The sequence below is a fragment of the Aspergillus fijiensis genome, assembly GCF_003184825.1.
Source record: "Aspergillus fijiensis CBS 313.89 unplaced genomic scaffold BO72scaffold_78, whole genome shotgun sequence".
NCBI classification, from domain to species: Eukaryota; Fungi; Ascomycota; class Eurotiomycetes; order Eurotiales; family Aspergillaceae; genus Aspergillus; species Aspergillus fijiensis.
This window is the reverse complement of record NW_024469054.1, coordinates 1-18,165: the sequence shown is the minus strand read 5'-3', so window position 1 is coordinate 18,165 and position 18,165 is coordinate 1. Positions and strand designations below refer to the sequence as shown.

At 52.4% G+C, this 18,165-nt stretch overlaps 9 protein-coding genes across 9 annotated transcripts; 3 read left to right on the top strand and 6 right to left on the bottom strand.

Moving 5' to 3' along the window:
• Positions 1-1,910: 1,910 nt before the first annotated feature.
• BO72DRAFT_521088 (MBL fold metallo-hydrolase) lies at positions 1,911-2,783 on the bottom strand (the record flags this gene model as incomplete). The annotated part of the gene is made up of 1 exon (XM_040949735.1): positions 1,911-2,783. One exon carries the CDS (start codon positions 2,781-2,783, stop codon positions 1,911-1,913), a length of 873 nt encoding a protein of 290 aa, XP_040796280.1.
• A 543-nt stretch (positions 2,784-3,326) lies between these two features.
• Positions 3,327-4,628, top strand: BO72DRAFT_521086 (NAD(P)-dependent alcohol dehydrogenase; the record flags this gene model as incomplete). The annotated part of the gene is made up of 3 exons (XM_040949734.1): positions 3,327-3,500; positions 3,565-4,176; positions 4,229-4,628. The coding sequence occupies 3 exons, from the start codon at positions 3,327-3,329 to the stop codon at positions 4,523-4,525; spliced, it is 1,083 nt and encodes a 360-aa protein (XP_040796279.1). The 3' UTR covers positions 4,526-4,628.
• A 201-nt stretch (positions 4,629-4,829) lies between these two features.
• On the bottom strand, positions 4,830-5,626 carry BO72DRAFT_452816 (uncharacterized protein). The gene is made up of 3 exons (XM_040945825.1): positions 5,397-5,626; positions 5,111-5,317; positions 4,830-5,043 (listed from the first exon to the last, which is right to left on the bottom strand). Exons 1-3 carry the CDS (start codon positions 5,565-5,567, stop codon positions 4,918-4,920), a joined length of 504 nt encoding a protein of 167 aa, XP_040796278.1. The 5' UTR covers positions 5,568-5,626; the 3' UTR covers positions 4,830-4,917.
• Positions 5,627-5,646: 20 nt separating this feature from the next.
• BO72DRAFT_279084 (fungal specific transcription factor domain-containing protein) lies at positions 5,647-8,400 on the bottom strand. The gene is made up of 3 exons (XM_040940260.1): positions 7,999-8,400; positions 6,985-7,933; positions 5,647-6,929 (listed from the first exon to the last, which is right to left on the bottom strand). Exons 1-3 carry the CDS (start codon positions 8,127-8,129, stop codon positions 5,943-5,945), a joined length of 2,067 nt encoding a protein of 688 aa, XP_040796277.1. The 5' UTR covers positions 8,130-8,400; the 3' UTR covers positions 5,647-5,942.
• Positions 8,401-10,099, bottom strand: BO72DRAFT_279083 (alpha/beta hydrolase). The gene is made up of 3 exons (XM_040940259.1): positions 9,539-10,099; positions 8,504-9,478; positions 8,401-8,448 (listed from the first exon to the last, which is right to left on the bottom strand). The coding sequence occupies exons 1-2, from the start codon at positions 9,691-9,693 to the stop codon at positions 8,728-8,730; spliced, it is 906 nt and encodes a 301-aa protein (XP_040796276.1). The 5' UTR covers positions 9,694-10,099; the 3' UTR covers positions 8,401-8,448; positions 8,504-8,727.
• Positions 10,100-10,134: 35 nt separating this feature from the next.
• On the top strand, positions 10,135-12,748 carry BO72DRAFT_452813 (putative siderophore iron transporter). The gene is made up of 5 exons (XM_040945824.1): positions 10,135-10,688; positions 10,738-10,833; positions 10,891-11,591; positions 11,651-11,980; positions 12,038-12,748. Exons 1-5 carry the CDS (start codon positions 10,506-10,508, stop codon positions 12,420-12,422), a joined length of 1,695 nt encoding a protein of 564 aa, XP_040796275.1. The 5' UTR covers positions 10,135-10,505; the 3' UTR covers positions 12,423-12,748.
• A 737-nt stretch (positions 12,749-13,485) lies between these two features.
• Positions 13,486-14,225, top strand: BO72DRAFT_279001 (uncharacterized protein). The gene is made up of 2 exons (XM_040940258.1): positions 13,486-14,006; positions 14,090-14,225. The coding sequence occupies exons 1-2, from the start codon at positions 13,722-13,724 to the stop codon at positions 14,186-14,188; spliced, it is 384 nt and encodes a 127-aa protein (XP_040796274.1). The 5' UTR covers positions 13,486-13,721; the 3' UTR covers positions 14,189-14,225.
• Positions 14,226-15,199: 974 nt separating this feature from the next.
• On the bottom strand, positions 15,200-16,022 carry BO72DRAFT_531993 (uncharacterized protein; the record flags this gene model as incomplete). Its single annotated transcript, XM_040950409.1, has 3 exons — positions 15,617-16,022; positions 15,394-15,543; positions 15,200-15,323 (listed from the first exon to the last, which is right to left on the bottom strand). The coding sequence occupies exons 1-3, from the start codon at positions 15,742-15,744 to the stop codon at positions 15,200-15,202; spliced, it is 402 nt and encodes a 133-aa protein (XP_040796273.1). The 5' UTR covers positions 15,745-16,022.
• A 1,667-nt stretch (positions 16,023-17,689) lies between these two features.
• BO72DRAFT_501088 (uncharacterized protein) lies at positions 17,690-18,152 on the bottom strand (the record flags this gene model as incomplete). Its single annotated transcript, XM_040948941.1, has 2 exons — positions 17,690-17,776; positions 17,829-18,152. Coding segments are annotated over 2 exons (411 nt in total), but the record flags the coding sequence as incomplete, so codon positions are not given.
• Between the last annotated feature and the right edge of the window lie 13 nt (positions 18,153-18,165).

Sequence of the window (18,165 nt, the reverse complement as noted above, 5' to 3'; positions counted from 1 at the left end):
GAAACAACAAAAACGAGCAAGGCGTGCTTCAGACACCAACATGGAGCAGAGTCCGGGAGATTGAACAGAGGGTAAGAGTGAGATGCGATGGAAGGATAGCACAGAAGTACAGCCGAGAGGAAAAATGGAGCCTTTTATACTGCTTTGTATGACGCTTCCTTTCGTTCTCGATGGGTAAGGTAAGTTGGAAGTGCCTCAAGAGTCTCCCTCACCGGTGAATGCAAGTTAATCCCTCGACTGATACTTGCTGCTTGCTGTCTTAGATTTTGTCTCATTCAAGCTCTCCAAGTCTCCTCGAGAGCCACCCCTCCCCAACGCTGGCTACACTGATTGGCTACTGGGTACACTAATATGGGTAGGCAAGTGTTCAGCTCCACGCAAAGACCCACCCAGACTGCGCGGTTTTGGACCAGCAGGTTCCGATGTATATCGATCAGGCTCCGGGCCGAACCCATGAGACCCCTAACCCCTTACTGTCTGCCAAACGACTTGGCTGTCGGAAAATGCGATGCCTTACCCGGGCCCCGCTGGGCCCCGCTGGGCCCCGCCCGGAATGATCCTGCGGTCAACATACAATACCTATTTAGGAGCGTGCACAGCTGGGCCTGTGTACAGGTAGGCTAACCACAGTACCTACGGAGTAGACTACATGTATTGGTCTAGCATTCATCACCAATGAAGTCCTCCATCCAGCTGCACTTGATCTCTGACCCCACTCCGACCCAGGACCCTAGGGCCCTAGGACCCTTAGGCCTAAAGGCAAAACAGTCGGCCACTCGCACTTAGGGCAAGAAAAGAGCACTCGGTGTCGCTGCTGCAGTCTACACGACCTGGCGTTGGCAATTACGGTCCTCGATGTATATTCCGTCATCGTCACTCAAACTATATCTCCGCCTCTGTGTAAGGAACTTTTGTTAAAAGGGAAGGGGTTGAAGTTGACCTGTGGGCACATCTATCTAGTGGTGGCCAAAGCGCGCCGTTCGAGGATTCCCCGCCAGAACGCCGGGGAAATGTCAGCCTGAAGGGGCTGTGCATCTTAGGGGAATTCAAACCAATAAGTCAATTTACTAGCCAGTCTACTGGTCAATCCACTAGACAACTGGTACACTACTCACTACTGAGTAATAGTAATTCTCCCGAGTTGGCTTTCAGCCGCCGATTTAAGCTACTCGAACCTGCCTGGTGAACCATTATTGATGTACGTATTGCAATCGGTGTACAGAACACACTCGCATACATACTTAGTAAGGTGCCAAATAAACGTCAGAGTATGACTGGATTCCATAGATCCCGGTCCGCTTGGTTTATCACAATTTACTAGCACATTTCTACTGAGCACTATAATTTTCCTCGACTAGCAACTATTCACGTCCAAACTAAGGGCTTGAATGACGGATACCACTGGCATAGTTCACATTCATACTGAAGATATTTGCGGAGCCATGGATTCTTGGACTTTGCATACTTTCGCACACTGTCCCAATGGATACGTTTCTATGCCCGCGCTATAGTTGATGCGATACGTAGAACTACGAATCGAAAGCACTGCCGTACTCCTTCCCTAATCACACTAAGAACCTTTAAGTATTGATGCTAAATCTTTCATCGGCCCAGCTGCACTTGACTTACTATACAGAGATACTTGTATTATGATACAAACACAAGTGTAAGACCTATGGTGGTCGTCTCTATCTACTTTACTGACTATGGGAGAGTATATGAAGATGTGAACTTCGAAACACCCTCCGCACACGCCCCTACTATATGCAAATGAGCACTAGTGAAGTGAGGGATAACATGTGCACCATATCTAAGCGATCTAGAGATATAGAGGGAGATTCACCACTAGAACCTCATGTATCTCATCCCGAGCTCCGCTGCATCGCAATCTGCTTTCATCCATCCCCAGCTTACACCCCGATAATATCGGGAAAGACGGCCTTGCACCCCAGCCACAAAACCAGCCTCCCAATCCGATCCGGATACGCCGCCACAACCTTATCATAAAGTTCCTTCGCACTGGTCGATTCCTGGACCAACCGGCTAAACGTCTGGATGTACTCCATCGAGGCACGCACATTCCACGCGCCATCCACCCCGCCGGGCCGATGGTGCGAGGCCACGACCACCGCCGGATCAAACCGCTCCAGCACGCGCAACGAGTGCAGCCAGGCATCGCGCTGCCTTTGCTCCGGCGACTCCGTCATCCACATGTGCACATCGTTGTACACGATATCCCCAGCGACAACCATATCCAGGTCCGGGATGTGGAGGAATGTCGTCTCGTCGGTGTCCGAGTGTCCGACGTCCACGGCTTCCAAGGTATGGCCCTCCAACGTGAACTTGTTATTCTCCAGTGGTTTGGCCAGGATCTGGAAGGAATCGGTGTCGATTTGGCCGGGGAAGAGGTCATTCCAGAAGGCATGGAATTCGGGGGTGATCTGCGTGGCCATGTGGTCGATGGAGGCTTGGGTGGAGACCACCTCTACCCCCGGGAAGCGCTGGGTGAGGTATTGCAGGTTGAAGAAGTGGTCGCCGTGGCCGTGGGTGATGTAGATCGTCGCCAGGCGCTTGCCGTTCAGGGTCTCGTCGAGCCAGTCGCCCAGCGACACGCCTTGGTCGTGAGTGAAGAGCGTGTCGACGAGGACGGCTTCGGAGTGTCCGGAGATTAGGGTCACCACCGTCGGTTGCCAGTATCCAATCGAGCCATCGGGTAAGGTTGCATTGGTGGGGATGGAGGGAGCGGCATAGAGGTCGGCTCGTAGTGCGGTTAGAGGAGACATGATTAAGGGGCTCTGTGTGATTTCTCAAGGGTGATTGACGAAGGAGGAAGAACTTGGGGCTGGGATCGAACTTGGACTACGACGGGAGAGCTTTATAGCTAGCCGCATTCAAGCCACGGGCGTTTTAAATGCATGTGGACATGATTGGAGGGCTTTCGAAGGTTCCACAAGCTGACCCTTTTGTCATCGCTCATAATCTTTCCGAGATGGTCGATTGTACGGAGATATCAATATCATGATTAGTCGTGGTCCCCGTATTGCCTCACGGAGCGGCATCCGCTAGAGCGACGGGGAACACTCCGCGGGATCGTATTCACTCGGAGACGGTCTTATCCGAGCCAAACTAACGCGATAGCGTCAGATATGAGCACTGTGTTGCAGAAACCAGTCCGATATCGCGACCGAGCAGGTTGTGGCCTCTTCAAACCTGGGCTATAAAGCGTACACTGATCCGGGCGAAGAATGATGCTCCTGGATTCCAAGCCCAGCTTCTCCGTTCAGAGCCCTAATCGCCCCGACACACCAAAACTCTCAACCAACACCATGACGACCGAGTACAAATTTGAAGGCTGGATGGGCCTCGGCCCCGAAGCGAGTGAGGGCAAGATGGTCTGGCAAGAGTTCGAACCCAAACCCTGGGAAGAGACCGACGTCGACATCAAAATCACCCACTGCGGAATCTGCGGAACCGACCTGCACACTCTCCGCAGTGGCTGGGTAAGTCTTTCAGCCTCCAAGCCCCCGACCTCGTCGACCATATCCAACTGAACGTCCGCTACAGGGCCCAGCCATGTACCCCTGCTGCGCGGGCCACGAGATCGTCGGCATTGCTGTGCGCGTCGGCTCGCAGGCTGAGAACAATATCCAAGTCGGCGACCGCGTGGGCGTCGGCGCCCAGAACGACGCCTGCCTGAACCGCGACGGGCCCTGCGAGGAGTGCTCGTCCGGCCGGGAGACCTACTGCCCGCGCCTGCTGGGGCTAACCTACAACGCGCGGCACTGGAACGGGGCCAAATCCTACGGCGGCTACGCCCTCTACCACCGCGCGCACTCGCATTTCGTGGTCAAGATCCCCGACGCGATCCCGTCGGCGCTCGCGGCGCCAATGCTCTGCGCTGGGATCACGGCCTACGCCCCGCTGAGGCAGAATGGGTGCGGACCGGGGAAGAAGGTGGCTGTGATTGGGGTCGGGGGCATAGGGCACTATGCGATTCAGTTTGCCAAAGCGCTGGGTGCAGAGAAGGTCGTTGCCATCTCGAGGCGCGGGGATAAGAGGGAGGACGCTTTGGCGCTGGGGGCGGATGTCTATATTGCCACTGCGGAGGATCCGGACTGGGCGAAGAAGAATGCACGGTCGTTGGATCTGATTATTTCTACCGTTTCATCTTCCAAGGTATATACTGCTTTGTCCTGTACTCTTCGCAGCGATGCTAATCGAGTGGTAGATGCCTCTTCGTGATTACCTCTCTCTGCTGAAAACCGACGGCTGCTTCCATCAGCTCGGTGTGCCCGAGGACGGCACCCTGCCCATCCCCGCGGAAGCTCTTGTCTTCCGCCGCCTGAAAGTCGCGGGCTCACTGATGGCGGGACCCGGGGAGATTCGGGAGATGCTGGAGCTCGCCGCGAGCAAGAATGTACGGTCGTGGGTCGAGGAGGTGCCGATGAAGGAGGCCAACCAGGCCATTCAGGACATGGACGCTGGCAAGGCCCGGTATCGGTACGTGCTTGTCAATGAGCATTAAGGGGCCATCCATCAGCGGAACTTCTTTATCACATTTGCTCCTCATAGAGAACAGCCTCGTACAGATGCCTTTATCCTCAGGGACTAAAAATCGCTCAGATGAGGACTTTTTCATGATAGACATATGCAATGATTAATAATCCTATCCGAGTCACTAAATAAGCCTCAAAGTATTAATTCTGAGTGAGATAGGGTCAGTATCTGTCTGGTGTATTATAGGTGAGGAGTACCAAGCTAATGGTATCGGGCTGTAATGATCAAAATCAATTTGAACTAGGACAAAAAAACAAGCCCAAGCGGACACACGAGCCGCTGCGATCGCAGCCCCGTCTTAGGGCACGGCCAGGCGGGACCCCTCCCAAAGGCACCGAATCATGCACTGTAACTTAAAGTCTACCTCCTCAAATCCTCCCGCCCCTTGATCTCCTCCACCAACTCCCGAAAATCCTCATCCCCTTGCTCCGCCAGCTCTTGAAACCTCTCCGTGTTTTGTGCCAGCCATTTCCCATCTTCACCCGCCTAAAATTCATAATCTGAGTTAGTAGTGGTGCCCGCGATGCAATAACACAAAGAAAGATAGACTTGCCCTAGGCAACAACACCCCATGCTCCAGCCCCGCAACAATCGCCCCCATCACAAACACCCGGCTCAACTCCCGCTCCTTCCCGAATTTTCCGCCTGCATTCACAATCTGATCCCATGCTTGGGCAATGCGCAGCGAGGTCTCTTCGAAGTCGGCGTGGGTGCGGGAACCGCCGGTGCGGACGTAGGCGATGATGCGGTTGATGCTTCTCTATTCGAGGTTTCATCGTACTGTCAGGCTGGCCTTGCTTTCACGTAAGGAGAAAGGATAGTGAGGTGCGACTACGAACCTCCCTCCCCGCGACATAGTTGTGCTGGGTTCGGGCGTCCACGAACTTGATGTTCACGAACAGGGTCGGGGTGGTGAACTGGCGGGTGTGGATGTGGGTAATGGCCTGAGCGAGGGCATCGCGCTGGGGCTTGTCGAGGGGAATGCTGTGCTCAATCTCGTACAGGGGCATTGTACATATGTGAGTTCGTTTCGATGTGTAAGGGTGTATGTATGTTGTGGGTGAGGAAGATGGCTACCAGGGCAAAGAGGTTGAAAAGACAAGATACTTATATGAGTATGAGCAGACTAATGGTGCGGGGTATGCGGGCACCATCGCGGAGCTACATCCGCAACCATCGCTTCCGGCTCCCTGTCATAGATAAATGCTTCTCAGTTTGTATTGCTTAACTTGTTATGTGCTGTCTCGAATAAGTCCCCAGCAAATCGTTCAGCTAGGATTCCACCTCCCCCCTGGGGTCTCTAGGTCCAGATATCCGGGCGTACACCGCTCGATGATCCGCACTCACAGTTTCAGATATCCATGGCCCTTGGCAAAGATATCAAGCTACTGGCCTCCAGAGACCATATTCTGCATCATATCTCCCATCCCGCCCGGTAGATCCCACGGAAGGTTCCACCAGTCCAAAGTCGTGTCGGACTGGAGCCCCGCAAAGAACGACAGGAGCTCGGATGTGGCAGCGGGCTGCTGCGTTGGGACATAGTACGGATCAAGTAAGATCTGTTCGGCCTGTCCGATACCAGCGGCATACGCTCCAGTATCCAAGCTATTCAATCCAGCTATCCTTTGATCACCAGGGCTGCGATGGATGTCGCCCCCTGGATGTGATGGCGAGGACTGGCCCGCGCGCGCAAGACTCAGCGCGAACCGCCGTACCGTAGCCCTTGTGATGCCATCCAACACATCGCGGCTTCGTTTGGCTTCGAGCCAGTACTCTCCGGTGGCGCTGAGAATGTCGGACGCGGACTTCAGTGCGTGTAAAACAGTATCAAGGTCGGTTTCGTCACCCACCCCGTCCGGTGCCCAGACGCAATAGAATATCGTCACCACGCATAGAAACAACGACTGTACATTCATCCAGTTATAGTGCAGCATACTATTGACGTAAAGCTTATGGTAGAGCCGAATACATTCCAAGGCGCAATGGAAGCACTGCCGAATCAGGCTTCTGGAGGGATGATTGAAGAGCGGACTCGGGCGTACGACCAGCATCACGAGCTCGTAGTACTTAATTTCTAGCAGGTCATTCAGATAGCATGCGGGGCTATCTGGCGGATGGCACGGGATGGACGACTTCCACTGGCGCAGACGGTTCAGCATATCTTCCTGCCATTCCTTGACGTCCGTTATAGCAGGCTGCGTGTATGGGGGATAATTTCGGTCGACACAATATAGCACACATTTGATCTCAGCGTTGAACCGGGCAAGCTTAAAGAGATGGATTGCGCTAGACATATCGGTTATAGCTCCAGTGGCTGGAGCCGGTATCTCTTGGTTGGGCTTCAGGTCTTCATCGTTGATTTCTCGCGGTAACTGTAACGTTCAGTGCCTTCTTCATCAATAGAGATGTACGGTACGGGAGAGGTACCCTCAAGTCGCATTGCTCGTCTATTAAACCTATCGACCTGCCGAGCAAGGTGCTCAAGTAGCGGTCCATCATATAGACGCACCAGAAAGCCCTGGTGCGCATCTCCTGATCGAACTCGGTGAAGGCAGAGCCCTGAACATTGCGATGCAGTCCAAGCTCCATTACGGCGGCCAGGGAGTTATAATGGAGGGTCCAAAGGCTGATCCCTGAGGTTGGATTGTTGATCGTGTACATTTGTAGAAGCAGCATGCTCTGCACACCGCGCAGGGAAGATTTATGAAAAACGGCATCCAAATGGAGAATTGCAGAGGCGCAGTAGCCTTCAGCTGAAAGTAGCACTTTTGCTTGGCGAGATCGAATGGTGGCACCGATAGCCAAAACCATGAAAATCTGAAAATGATCAATAGGTGTGACATCCACGCCGCTGTAGGCCTTCTGAAGAAGTTCCAGGTGAGTGGATCTGTGAAGAAACGGGAACTGTAAATGGACCGCCTGAAAATATGCCTGCGTCAACCAATGCGCCTGTTTTAAGTCCGATGGCAGATCTTTCGGTTGGATATCGAGAAGCTCCGCAGGGACGAATTGATCGTTCTTCGAAGCAGGGGGTGATTCTCGTGCTATCTCAGCTCGCCGCTCTAGGCCTGTCAGCACAAATCTCGTGAAGAACAGCCCACTAGAGGGCCCTAGATAGCGCAGATCTGCCCAAGCATTGACCGATACCAAACCTAGTTGATCCGTTACGTCACGAGCTGGGTTCCAGCCATCTCTAGTATGCGCAGTCTGCGGAACAGGGGTCTGGAAAGTAGCAGAACTTGTAGACACTCCGTATTCAGAGCTCCGAGGATGATTCAAGTGACCAGAGTCAAACTTGCTGAGGTCAATATGTGGCAAGTGCTCCTGTATGATTGACTCCAGCCATTCAATGCGTATTTCTAGCTCTGCCACATGACTGTATTTAGATGTCAATGAGAACTTCAGCGGAAACTAGGTAGTTACAGTGCAAGACTAGCTTACCTACGGGAGATGTCCCGGACATTCCACCCCTCAATGCAGTCCACACGGGCCCGTTGGCAACCGCCACAGACAGGAACAACCCCATCGCACTGAAATCCATTAATGCCTGAGTCAGGTGAAAAGACCAGCATTCGATGACATCAATCGTGCAGAAGGGACTTACCCGAATCTTTCGTTTTTGGCAGCGAGCGCATGCTGTGGTGGTCCGGCTGCGGGGGGCAGCCCGACGGTCTCGACGTCGGGCCAGAGGTGATGGATCCATTCTAATCAATGACGTGATATTTGAGATCAAATTTCAGCAGTCATCTAGCACCAATAGAGCTTGCATCACCGATCTATCCGTGTGGTTCTCAGATGAGACCTGTTCTTTTATGCATGAACGAAGGATGTAGTTGGGATCGTTAAGGTAGCGATAAATGACCCCGCCGACGGGCGGAGTTCCGTCCGTGCCTTCGCCGCCGAATTAGTCATCACCCCGGGCATCTCCTCGGGGCGAAAAGCATGCCATATAGAGAGATATGTATACAGGACAAATATGGGAACTGTGAGGATGGTAGATAGTCCGAGTAGGGACATGGTGGCTTTTGTGGGCCGTGTGCAGAAGATTCTGTTGGGGATATATATCGGACTTATACGATGAGTTCCCAGAGCTCTCTCTCTCTCGCCAAAACCACAACAACCAGATCAACTCTCTTTTCCTCAAAATGGACCAAATTGGCTCAGGTGGTATCAAGGTCCCATTGGAACTGAATCCAAAAAGAACAAAATCCCCCCACTCAACGCAGGTGCAATGACACTTCCATGATCTTCGTCGACATATGCCCTCTTCTCACACATCACCCGGCCACTACAGGTCAGTCGTTGGTACAGCTCATCGCAGTTGTCTGTCATACGACGCTGGGCAGCACCTTTCTTCCGTCTTTCGTACACATCCTGCGATTCTCCTCGACGACGGGCCGGAAACTGTTCCTGAGATCCATAAGAGAGGCGCACCCTGGGGAGAGATCGAAATGCAGGGCTATCATAGAGTTGGTCCTCTTCCGTCAATATGAACCGGTCATTCCACCAGATTGACGGACTCGCCACTAAGAAAGTGTCAAAACTCTCCGGTCGCGTGAACAGGACATGCAACGCGAACAAGCCCCCGTACGAATGGCCGAACAGGGCAGTCTTGACGGGTGTGACGGAAGGAAAAACCGAAGACAATATGAATGGCTCAACAATCCTCTTGATGAAGGACAGAAATTGGTCCGCCCCGCCATGTGGTTCAGGACGGGGCTCGCCATTGGGCCCTTTTGGGGGAACATAACTCTCGCACGGTGGAGTCAAGTCCACCGTACGGCGAGGATCATAAACCCTGTCGGTCAAGGGATAGCCAATCGCGACGACGATAGTCCCCGGCTCATCGGGTGAAACAGGCCGATGGCGACGAACAGCATCCAATGCAGTTCCGAAGACGGCGTTTCCGTCAACAAGGTAACTAGCTCATGTGAGTCGCCAAACTTTTCAACCTCGGCGCAAGATGTGCTGGCAGACGTACACAAGATTGACCTTGGCCAAGACCTGTAAAGTGTTCCAGCTCAGCGGCCACGCAAGCTGGATCTGATAAGATGATCCCTGTGCGTTGGAAACAGTCCATGCTGCCACATTCGGGACTCCGCCGTTATCGGATCGGGCAAAGGTCCATTGAGTCATGTTGTCGCGGTGTCAACTATGGTCACAGTCACAAGAAAGACACAAGGATACCTTTATGACACACAAATGGGACGGAAAATGTTCGGTGCCGGATCGGAAGCAGATTGATTGTGCACCCCCACGCTGCTTCCGACGGATGCTTCGTTTTGCCTTCAGCGGACGGTCTTGGCTCCGCTTGGCGCCCTTGGCATCCATTATCTGATCCGGAATTGAACTTCCCTCAGGCCAGTCAGAGAAGGTCCAGGCAAGAAAACGGGGTCTGCGGAGTTGGAATGACCAACTCTCACGGGGGTCGTCCGACATCTCGCGTGGCATCGCCAGATTAGATTAGATCTCCGAAGCCGCTGTACACAATCGAACGACCTATACGAATTGCCAGTGGAGGCATCAGGAATTATGGCTGCATGAGTCAGTGCTAGAAGCCGGACCTATGCACGAAAAAAAAGCTCGGCGTCGCCTGATGCTAATAAACGCCACCGCTGGGCATGCGGTCGAAATTCTTATTTCTTGCGCCGACTCCCTTCGGTCGAAGGACTGCTGTCGGGCAAGCAAAAAAGCAGACCTACGATGAGCAGCGCCATGAGTTTGTCCGTAGAGACAAAAGAGTCGTTTGCTCCCGCCTCAACCAACATGGCCGAGATCACAACTCAGCATTCAGTGGAAAGTACCAAGCATGAGCAGAACCCTCAGGCGGACTCGGAGAGCCTTCAGGCTGGTGTCCAGAGAGCAGAGCAGTTGCGGAGGATCTGGTCCAAGACAGGCTTGATCATTGCTTTCGTTGGGTAGGTGTCGGACTTCGCAATGTTCTGATCATGCCTGACTGTAGTAGCCTGTTCCTGGCCACTTTTGCCGTCAACTTTGCCGACTATTCCACCCAGGTTTACACTGCATACACGACGAGCGCCTTCAAGCAGCACTCGGCCATGAGTGCTGCGCGTGTGGTTATGAACATCACCCGCATTGCTTCATATCCGATCATTGCTAAACTGGGCGATGTACGAAAGCTTTGTACCTCTTCAATCTCCATGCTGACAACAATTCCAGGTCTTTGGCCGAGCTGAAATGTTCATCCTCTCAATCATCGCCCAGGTACTCGGCTATGTCATCTATGCATGCTGCAAGAACATCTCGCAGTATATGGTATGCTCTCCTCTATTAGCATTATAAGCATACCTGACCCTTCCTCTGAACGAGCAGGCCGCCGGAATCTTCGAAGCCATCGGTTCAACAGGTTATGCCCTTACCCAGCAAGTATTCGTCGCCGACGTAACGAACTTGGTCAATCGAGGTATCTGGTCGACACTGCCCGACTCCCTGACAACTATCCCGACATTATACCTAGGCACGATCGTTGCGCAAGACATTCTCGACCACTCGACGTGGCGCTGGGGATGGGGTATGTGGGCAATTGTGCTGCCCGTTGCTGCAGCACCCTTGGTCGGAAGCATGGTGCTTTACCAGCACCGTGCCCCTCGACGAGTCCGCATCAGTACGGCTTTGGGGTGGAAAAGTGAGGATCCTTGGTGGCGTCGGGTCTATGATCTTCTGTGGATTCAACTGGATCTACCGGGGGCCGTGCTACTCCTATTGGGGCTGTCGCTGTTCTTGATCCCACTGTCCCTGACTGGTTCGGGCAATAGTGGTGCCTGGCAACACAACGGCTCTTTCATTGCCATGCTTGTCATGGGCGTGGTGTTCGTAATTGCCTTCCTGGCGTGGGATGCCTGGTTCGCGAAGAAGCCATTTGTCCCATACCGGATGATCCGCAACCGCACCGTGGCCGCTGCTTGCCTGCTGGGCGCCCTGGACTTTTTCCACTACTCCGTCTTCACAGTGTTCTTCACAAGCTACCTGCAAGTAGCTGGACACTTTGAGGCTGGAAATGCCACCCGGATTGAGTATGCTATAACACATGACTCTCTCGAATCGAACCAAATGCTAATGTTGATGACTGCAGCAACTCTCTGCGAGTAGCTTTTCAAGTGGCAGGGATATTCGCCTCGCTCTTCATGAAATATACTCGTCGTTCGCAAATTTGGGTTCTTGGGGGCGTCCCCCTCTGTGTGCTCGGCATGGGCATTGTTCTTTACCTCGTAGATATGGGCAATGGCAAAACAGGAAGCGAGGCGGCCTTTGTCACGGCCAAATCGCTGATCGGAATCGGGCGTGGCTTCTACCAGACCGCAGCTCAGGTCTCCGTCCAAGCCGTCGTGTCCAGACAGGAAGTCTCCGTCGTGACGGCAGTATTCTTTGCTTCTATGAGCGTAGGAGGAGCCATTGGAACTAGGTAAGTGTCCCGCCTGTACTTGTGCGATCGGCGTATTCTGACCAGTGTATCAATTAGTGTGGCTGGCGCCATCTGGCGAAGCACCCTCCCCAAGAAGCTGGAGCAATATCTTCCCGATGCGCTCAAACCCCAGGCGCACACCATCTTCAGCTCTATTGTCGTGGCGAAGAAATATCAACCTGGCACGGCTGCTCGTGATGCTATTGACCGCAGCTATCGGGAGTCGCAGCGCCTTTTGGCAATTGCTGCTCTGGCGGCTTTGGCTCCGATGCTGATTGTGATGTTCTTCCTGCGTAACGTACATCTTGATGCGCGAGATGAGGAAGAGGCTACTTCCGAGACACCGGTCGAGAAGGGCCACGAAGACGTCCAGGCGGGGAAAACTGCTACCGCAACTTCGAATCCTGCCGGTGCTGACAATGGCCATCGGATCGAACAGTAGTCGGGGTGCTAAGTAGATGAAATGAGCTGCGGTGAAACAAAATGCTTCTCGGTGTCCTGACTATGCCTCGGATATTTACAAGACCATCCAGCATTCGAACGATCATCCTCTTTGATTGATTTGTAGATTTCGGACGAGAAACATTGAATTATCTCGATTTAGTACTCATTTTTGACTTCAGGTGAAGTATAGAGCGTTTTTTGGAGTTGCAAACGTGATCGCGGCAGCCAGCCAGCTCTCCGAAGGTTGAGGCCTCGAGATACCTATATCATCGTGCTTGCCAGCCATATTTATCCCGGGAAAGGCAATTTTTCGGGCCAGTTCAAAGTAATTCATGGAAGATAAACTGCTTATAGATCGAACGATAGGAGACCTATCGAAAAAGGCAAATCTGGCCCGTAGCTTGAAGGTGCTAAGTTGAAGGGGAGAAAGTAACTACCTAGGTTATGATTGTCCACCACCGATTATGAGTTGACTTAGTCAGCTTGTGCTGTGCGGTGTCAAGGTCACTCACGTGACCACACAGAGAAGTGCACACGTGACCAATCCTCCTTATATTCTTCCAATTGACCGAGTCCAGCTGCAGGAACGAAAGTAAAAGGTTCAAGGCTGAGGTCTGGCCGATTGTCGCATTTGTCTCAGCATGCATGCACTGCTTTTCCTATCGGCCCGGTGTCAGGTCAAGGCTGGGGCGTGGGGTGACGTTGTTTTCGAGTGGCCACATTTGATCGATCGGCCCCATTCGGTAGTAGGATGGAGCGACCTAGGGGGGGGCGCACAATACTACAGTACTCAGTACAATGCCTTGCTCCATCGATTCGACTATTAGATTATTGCTTGTCAATTGCATCATACTCATACATCTGTCTAGCAGTGTTCCTGCCAAGGAGAATCAGCTGCTTGGCTGTGCTGCACAGTTCTCCAGAACGATGAAACACATGAATCTGACTTGCAGTGGTCGTCGTCAGAGGTTCTAAACTTGGCACGCTGCAATCCAATCCTTCACCGAACAGGAATGGTTCGCCCCAGCGGCGCTGAGGGGATGGACAAATAGCAACAAATACAATCGGGTGTGCCTGACCCACCCCTGAAGCCTTGAAGCCTGGAAGCCTGTTTGTTGAGGCTAGAAGTTCTTTCCTCTTTTCTCTCCTGAAACCCAAGACCACCACCGACCGACCGCCCGCTCTGTCTCCTCCCTTCGCCATACTCAAATCCCCATCATTCTCTCACCTCCAACAATCCACCCATTCGATCACTGACCGATTTTCTTCTGCTCATCTTCATCCTCATCATCCAAACATGCAGCTCAAATCTCTCCTTGTCGCCCTGGCCCTCAGCCTTTCCATTCAAGCCTACGAGATCAAGGGATACACCGAGAAGGACTGCAAAGGCGACGCCGATGGCTCCTCCACCGATGGTACTAACCTAGAAGAGTGCGGCACTCTCGCCAGCTCCAAGTGGAAGTCGATCAAGGCCACTCCGGGTGACCTGGTGTTGACTGCCTACAAGTCCGCCAAGTGTGCCGGTGAAGGATACGCCCTGCAGCCCGGCAAGTGCGTCAACGGCGAGTTCACATCCTACGAGGTGAGTTTACTCCTTCCAACTTTCCTCATCAACTCACTTCCGTCAAAGACCATGGACTAACCGAAGGATTTCATCACTTAAAGGCCCAATGGATCTCCACCATGCGCAAGCGTAACACCACCGAGATCATCGGCGATTGGGAAGTCGAGGACGAGGAGGCCGAGCCCAACACCTCCCTATAAACAGGGACAACATATGAATACGCAATTGAAGTCATCAGTCTCGCGCGCGCGTTAGTTTCAGCAAAATTCGACTTTAGGATACCACTTTTATTTGTCTACGCGAGGTCCTCTGCATCACACCCCGGGGGTCAGCCACGGTCGGTGTCCACTTTCCAGGCCGGGCGGCGATACAATCGCGGCCCCTGTTCTGGCCCGGCACTGCTCGGGGATCTCTTTTCTTTTCTTTTCTTTTCTTCATTGTGATGGGTTTCCGGCATTTGTCTGTATAGTTGCATCTTCGGACATGAACAATAGAATCTCGATTTTTTGACATGCACTGGATACTCGTTCACAGAATGGGTCCCGTTGGAATTTTCTGGTCAGGGATAAGCGGCTAGGTCGTCCGTGGTTTCTGATGCGGAGGTGTTGTCTTAATGCCGCAGGAATGCACAGTATATGATCATGCAGCCGTTCCTGCATCGGACAGCCAAAAATTGAATTGATGCATGCGAGGGCTGCTGCGGCCTGCGACTGAATTTGCAGCAGTTACACCAATCACATCCCCATGGAGCTCTATCTCAGAGACAATCAAAATCAATCGCGCAGCTATTCGAGAGCTACAGTATAATGGTTAACAGGCTGAGGCCGACATACGTACGAATTCTCTGCTCAGCATAAAGGCCTGAACCCGACGGCCCTCGTGCACAGAACGTGCCATCGCTAGACTTTCCTCGAACTATTTCACGGTCCCACCTCCCTGACTACGGGTACGATGCATTCCGCTCTAAAGTCTATGATCAAGAGTAGCCAAGGACGACCGGTACACTTCACAACCATGTAATTGCATCCATACAGCAATTCTTACGTCCGATCAATCCAACCTCTGGTGGCCCTTGACCGGCGTTGTTGAGATCCGCTCCCCCCACGTCGAGCCCATCATCTTTCCACCCACCATCCAAAGACAAATGCATGAAACCCCAAAACATCAAAACATAGGTACGTTGAATACCACCTCCAGACTTCCACTTCCGTTTACTCCCTGACAACCCTAGTAAGAGTCGTCGCTGGGCACTTGGACTGAGACGGCCAGAAATCCCCGGACTCGGCGTAGATCGTATTCGGATCCGCGCACTCCGCCGCCCGCACGCGATAGGGACTGATCCACGCTGTTAGAACCCATTATCCCAACAAAGTCTGGATAGTACCAGGGGTGTGGGGTTACGTACCTTGTCGTCCGCAGTCCCGGATAACATTTCCCAGGAATCGTCACGCAGCCCGCGCCCCGCTGCACCGGCTGGTGGTTGAGCAGATCGAGGATCTGCGGAAGGTATTCGACGAAGTTGGTGAGGTAGAGGCAGAATTGCTGGGGGTCAGTGCTGGAGAGTATTTTTTAATCAGGTGACAGTTGCGGGCGGAGTGAAGGGATTGGTGGTGATGCGGGCTACCTACTTGACGGCATTGTAGCAGACTTGCCAGTCCTTGAAGACGTCGACTCGGTCGCCGGCGGCGGGTTTGTAGATGGCGACTGCGCCTGCGGTGGTTAGGAGGGTGGCAATGGTAAGAGGGGTGAGTTGCATATTGATGTCTCGGGGGCTTCAGTTGAGGAGTGAATGAGATGGGCCTGGGTTCAAGTGGGATGGTGATGAGAGAGAGGAGGATATAGGGTGAGTAGAACTGTAGGTATGTAAGCATTGCTTGATGAGTGAGGATTCCAGGGTAAAATGGCACTACTTATACCTTACTCCTTTCCATTGTGCCCCTCTGGTTGTTGTCATCACATTTCGCACATCGACAATAGCCCTGAGAATTGCACTCATTGTTCCACAAGAACGGACATTCGAGACGGAGAATGAGCCTGACAATTCAAAAAGACCGCATTCTCGCATTGCAGAGAATAGAAGGCCCAAAGCCAACCAATGATGAAAAAAAGGCTGACGTTTTACGTATCTGTTGATGCCCATCACGCGGAGACTTGTTGCTATACGAAGCGATAGAGTTAACCACAGGAAGAATGTGTCTGGCTGACTGTGTGGCTGCCAGCTTGAGCCATACCTTTCCGTCTGGCAGGGATGAATTAGGCTTCCTTTGTTGAGTGATCTCCTCACGACGTAGCTAACTTGGCCTCGTCAAGAGCAATGTAGACCCGGGAAGCAAGTCTGAAGGATTTTGGTCTGAGTCACTGGCTTGGTTCTGACTTGATATGGCGCTACTCTGGAGGAGATGAACAGGGATGCACAGCTTCGCGTTCTCGGTTATCATGAAAACGACGATGACCTTCCTCTAGAGCGCAGTAAGTCTCTGCGGGTGTGCAACAGGCGTAATGAGATCATTCAGAAGTTCATCGGTCTCCATCTTCGCATCGTAAGTCTTCTTTGAGCGAGGAGACTGCAGTCGAAGTTTGATAATCGGAATACTCACACCATTACTTAAATGTACAGTGGATCAAAGTACCACCAATCTGCATATTCTACTTCATATCTCACCAGCTTATTCGAATGAACACCAATGAAATAATTCTCCGGTCTAATTGGCATCTCGATCCCCGCGGAGTCGGGCCAGCTGCCGTGTGCGGTGCCACAAACAAGAACCAGCAAGAGTCTCGAAAATAACTTGCACCAATGCCAGATGCAGGCAGTTGTGCTTCACTACTGATCTAAGGATGATCCTGTCTACCCATGATGACCTGAATCCAAAGTCATCAAGTCATTGAGTCAGACGTTACTTGACATGGATAACCCTGAGGGGCTCGAATCCTGACGCCCAGGGAATTAGGGCGATGCTGTGTTGGGCATTGTAGAGTGTCGTGGATGACCGCGGCGACTTCGACTTCAGGTAATGCTTGTAAGCATTCCAACCGCATGTCAAGAAGCTCATAGTGTCATGATGTAGTAGCATCGATGGTTGAGCAGCATGAAGTGCCCATGCGCCGGATCCCTGCCTCGTATTCTCGTGCAACATCACCTTGCACGTGGAGATTTTGAAAACAACCACTCGGCATTGAAGGATTGCGAAAAATGACTCTCCAAGGAGAGTTTTGGCCAATGCATACTCTGTACGACATGCTCCTATATTTTTTTTCTGGATTGCTGCATTGCAGGTGTTTATGCAGGGCTCGGCGATCGTGTCAGCATCAGGCTATAGTTAGAGAACCATTAGACAGCCGCATCAACCTCACGTATGTTGGGAAGATTGATCTCTAGTGACATGGAGCAATAATTAGCCTTGGTAGTATCTGCATAGGCTGATCTTGAGGCCTGGAGATCGGTTTCCGTAACATTGTGCGTAAATGGGACTGTTTCTTGTAATTGTCATGATGGATGGGTATCATTTGTGAATGTAAAATGAAGTCAGACGTTCATGCTCCCCTTGCCCTTCCTTAAGCCTGGTACAACTCTTCCTGAAACAATATTCTCAACAACAAGTCCTGGTTTTCTGGTTTTACTCGTGCTCATTCAGCAGCTCCTTCAAGGACCAATGCCTTCGCAATGCGACCAAAGAATGTATATTAGAAATAGAACCCCCTCAATCTCCAGTCCTAGACAGTACCTCATCCTGAACACGAATGACCAATTTGCCCTTCGCATGCTTACTCAATAAGACCTCATATGCCTAGCAACCACATCAGCCAGCAACCTTGACCACGAATACCTGGGCCACTCACCTCAATCGCATTCTCGAACCCCCAAACACCGCCAATCCACGTCTTCAAGACCCCCTCCTCAGCCAACACCCTCAGCCTCTCCAACCTCTTCGCATCCACCCAAGCCGTAACCTGCCAATATTGTCTGTCTATCCCACCCAGCCACACCGGCAAGAGCCGATTCAACATCTGCTTAACCAACACCCCCACCGCACTGCGGAAGGTATACGCCTCCAACGCCGGCCCAACGGAGACATACACATGCCCGGGGCCAGGCTTCAACCACCGTTCCGCCGCATACCACAGACCCTGCGACCCATACGCATCGACAATGACATCAAACGCCTCGAGCTCCTCC

Bases quoted from the DNA above. Each gene is read 5' to 3' on its own strand.
- BO72DRAFT_279084 (XM_040940260.1), bottom strand. From the start codon at position 8,129: ATGCTGGTCTTTTCACCTGACTCAGGCATTAATGGATTTCAGTGCGAT. The intron at 7,934-7,998 runs GTAAGCTAGTCT...ATCTAAATACAG, and splicing joins GTCCGGGACATCTCCCGTAG to TCATGTGGCAGAGCTAGAAA. The intron at 6,930-6,984 runs GTACCTCTCCCG...TGAACGTTACAG, and splicing joins ACGAGCAATGCGACTTGAGG to TTACCGCGAGAAATCAACGA.
- BO72DRAFT_452813 (XM_040945824.1), top strand. From the start codon at position 10,506: ATGCCTGACTGTAGTAGCCTGTTCCTGGCCACTTTTGCCGTCAACTTT. The intron at 10,689-10,737 runs GTACGAAAGCTT...CAACAATTCCAG, and splicing joins TCATTGCTAAACTGGGCGAT to GTCTTTGGCCGAGCTGAAAT. The intron at 11,981-12,037 runs GTAAGTGTCCCG...TGTATCAATTAG, and splicing joins GGAGGAGCCATTGGAACTAG to TGTGGCTGGCGCCATCTGGC.
- BO72DRAFT_452816 (XM_040945825.1), bottom strand. From the start codon at position 5,567: ATGCCCCTGTACGAGATTGAGCACAGCATTCCCCTCGACAAGCCCCAG. The intron at 5,318-5,396 runs GTTCGTAGTCGC...AACCTCGAATAG, and splicing joins ACTATGTCGCGGGGAGGGAG to AGAAGCATCAACCGCATCAT. The intron at 5,044-5,110 runs GCAAGTCTATCT...TATGAATTTTAG, and splicing joins ATGGGGTGTTGTTGCCTAGG to GCGGGTGAAGATGGGAAATG.
- BO72DRAFT_279001 (XM_040940258.1), top strand. From the start codon at position 13,722: ATGCAGCTCAAATCTCTCCTTGTCGCCCTGGCCCTCAGCCTTTCCATT. The intron at 14,007-14,089 runs GTGAGTTTACTC...CATCACTTAAAG, and splicing joins GCGAGTTCACATCCTACGAG to GCCCAATGGATCTCCACCAT.
- BO72DRAFT_279083 (XM_040940259.1), bottom strand. From the start codon at position 9,693: ATGACTCAATGGACCTTTGCCCGATCCGATAACGGCGGAGTCCCGAAT. The intron at 9,479-9,538 runs GTACGTCTGCCA...CACATGAGCTAG, and splicing joins TTGGCCAAGGTCAATCTTGT to TTACCTTGTTGACGGAAACG.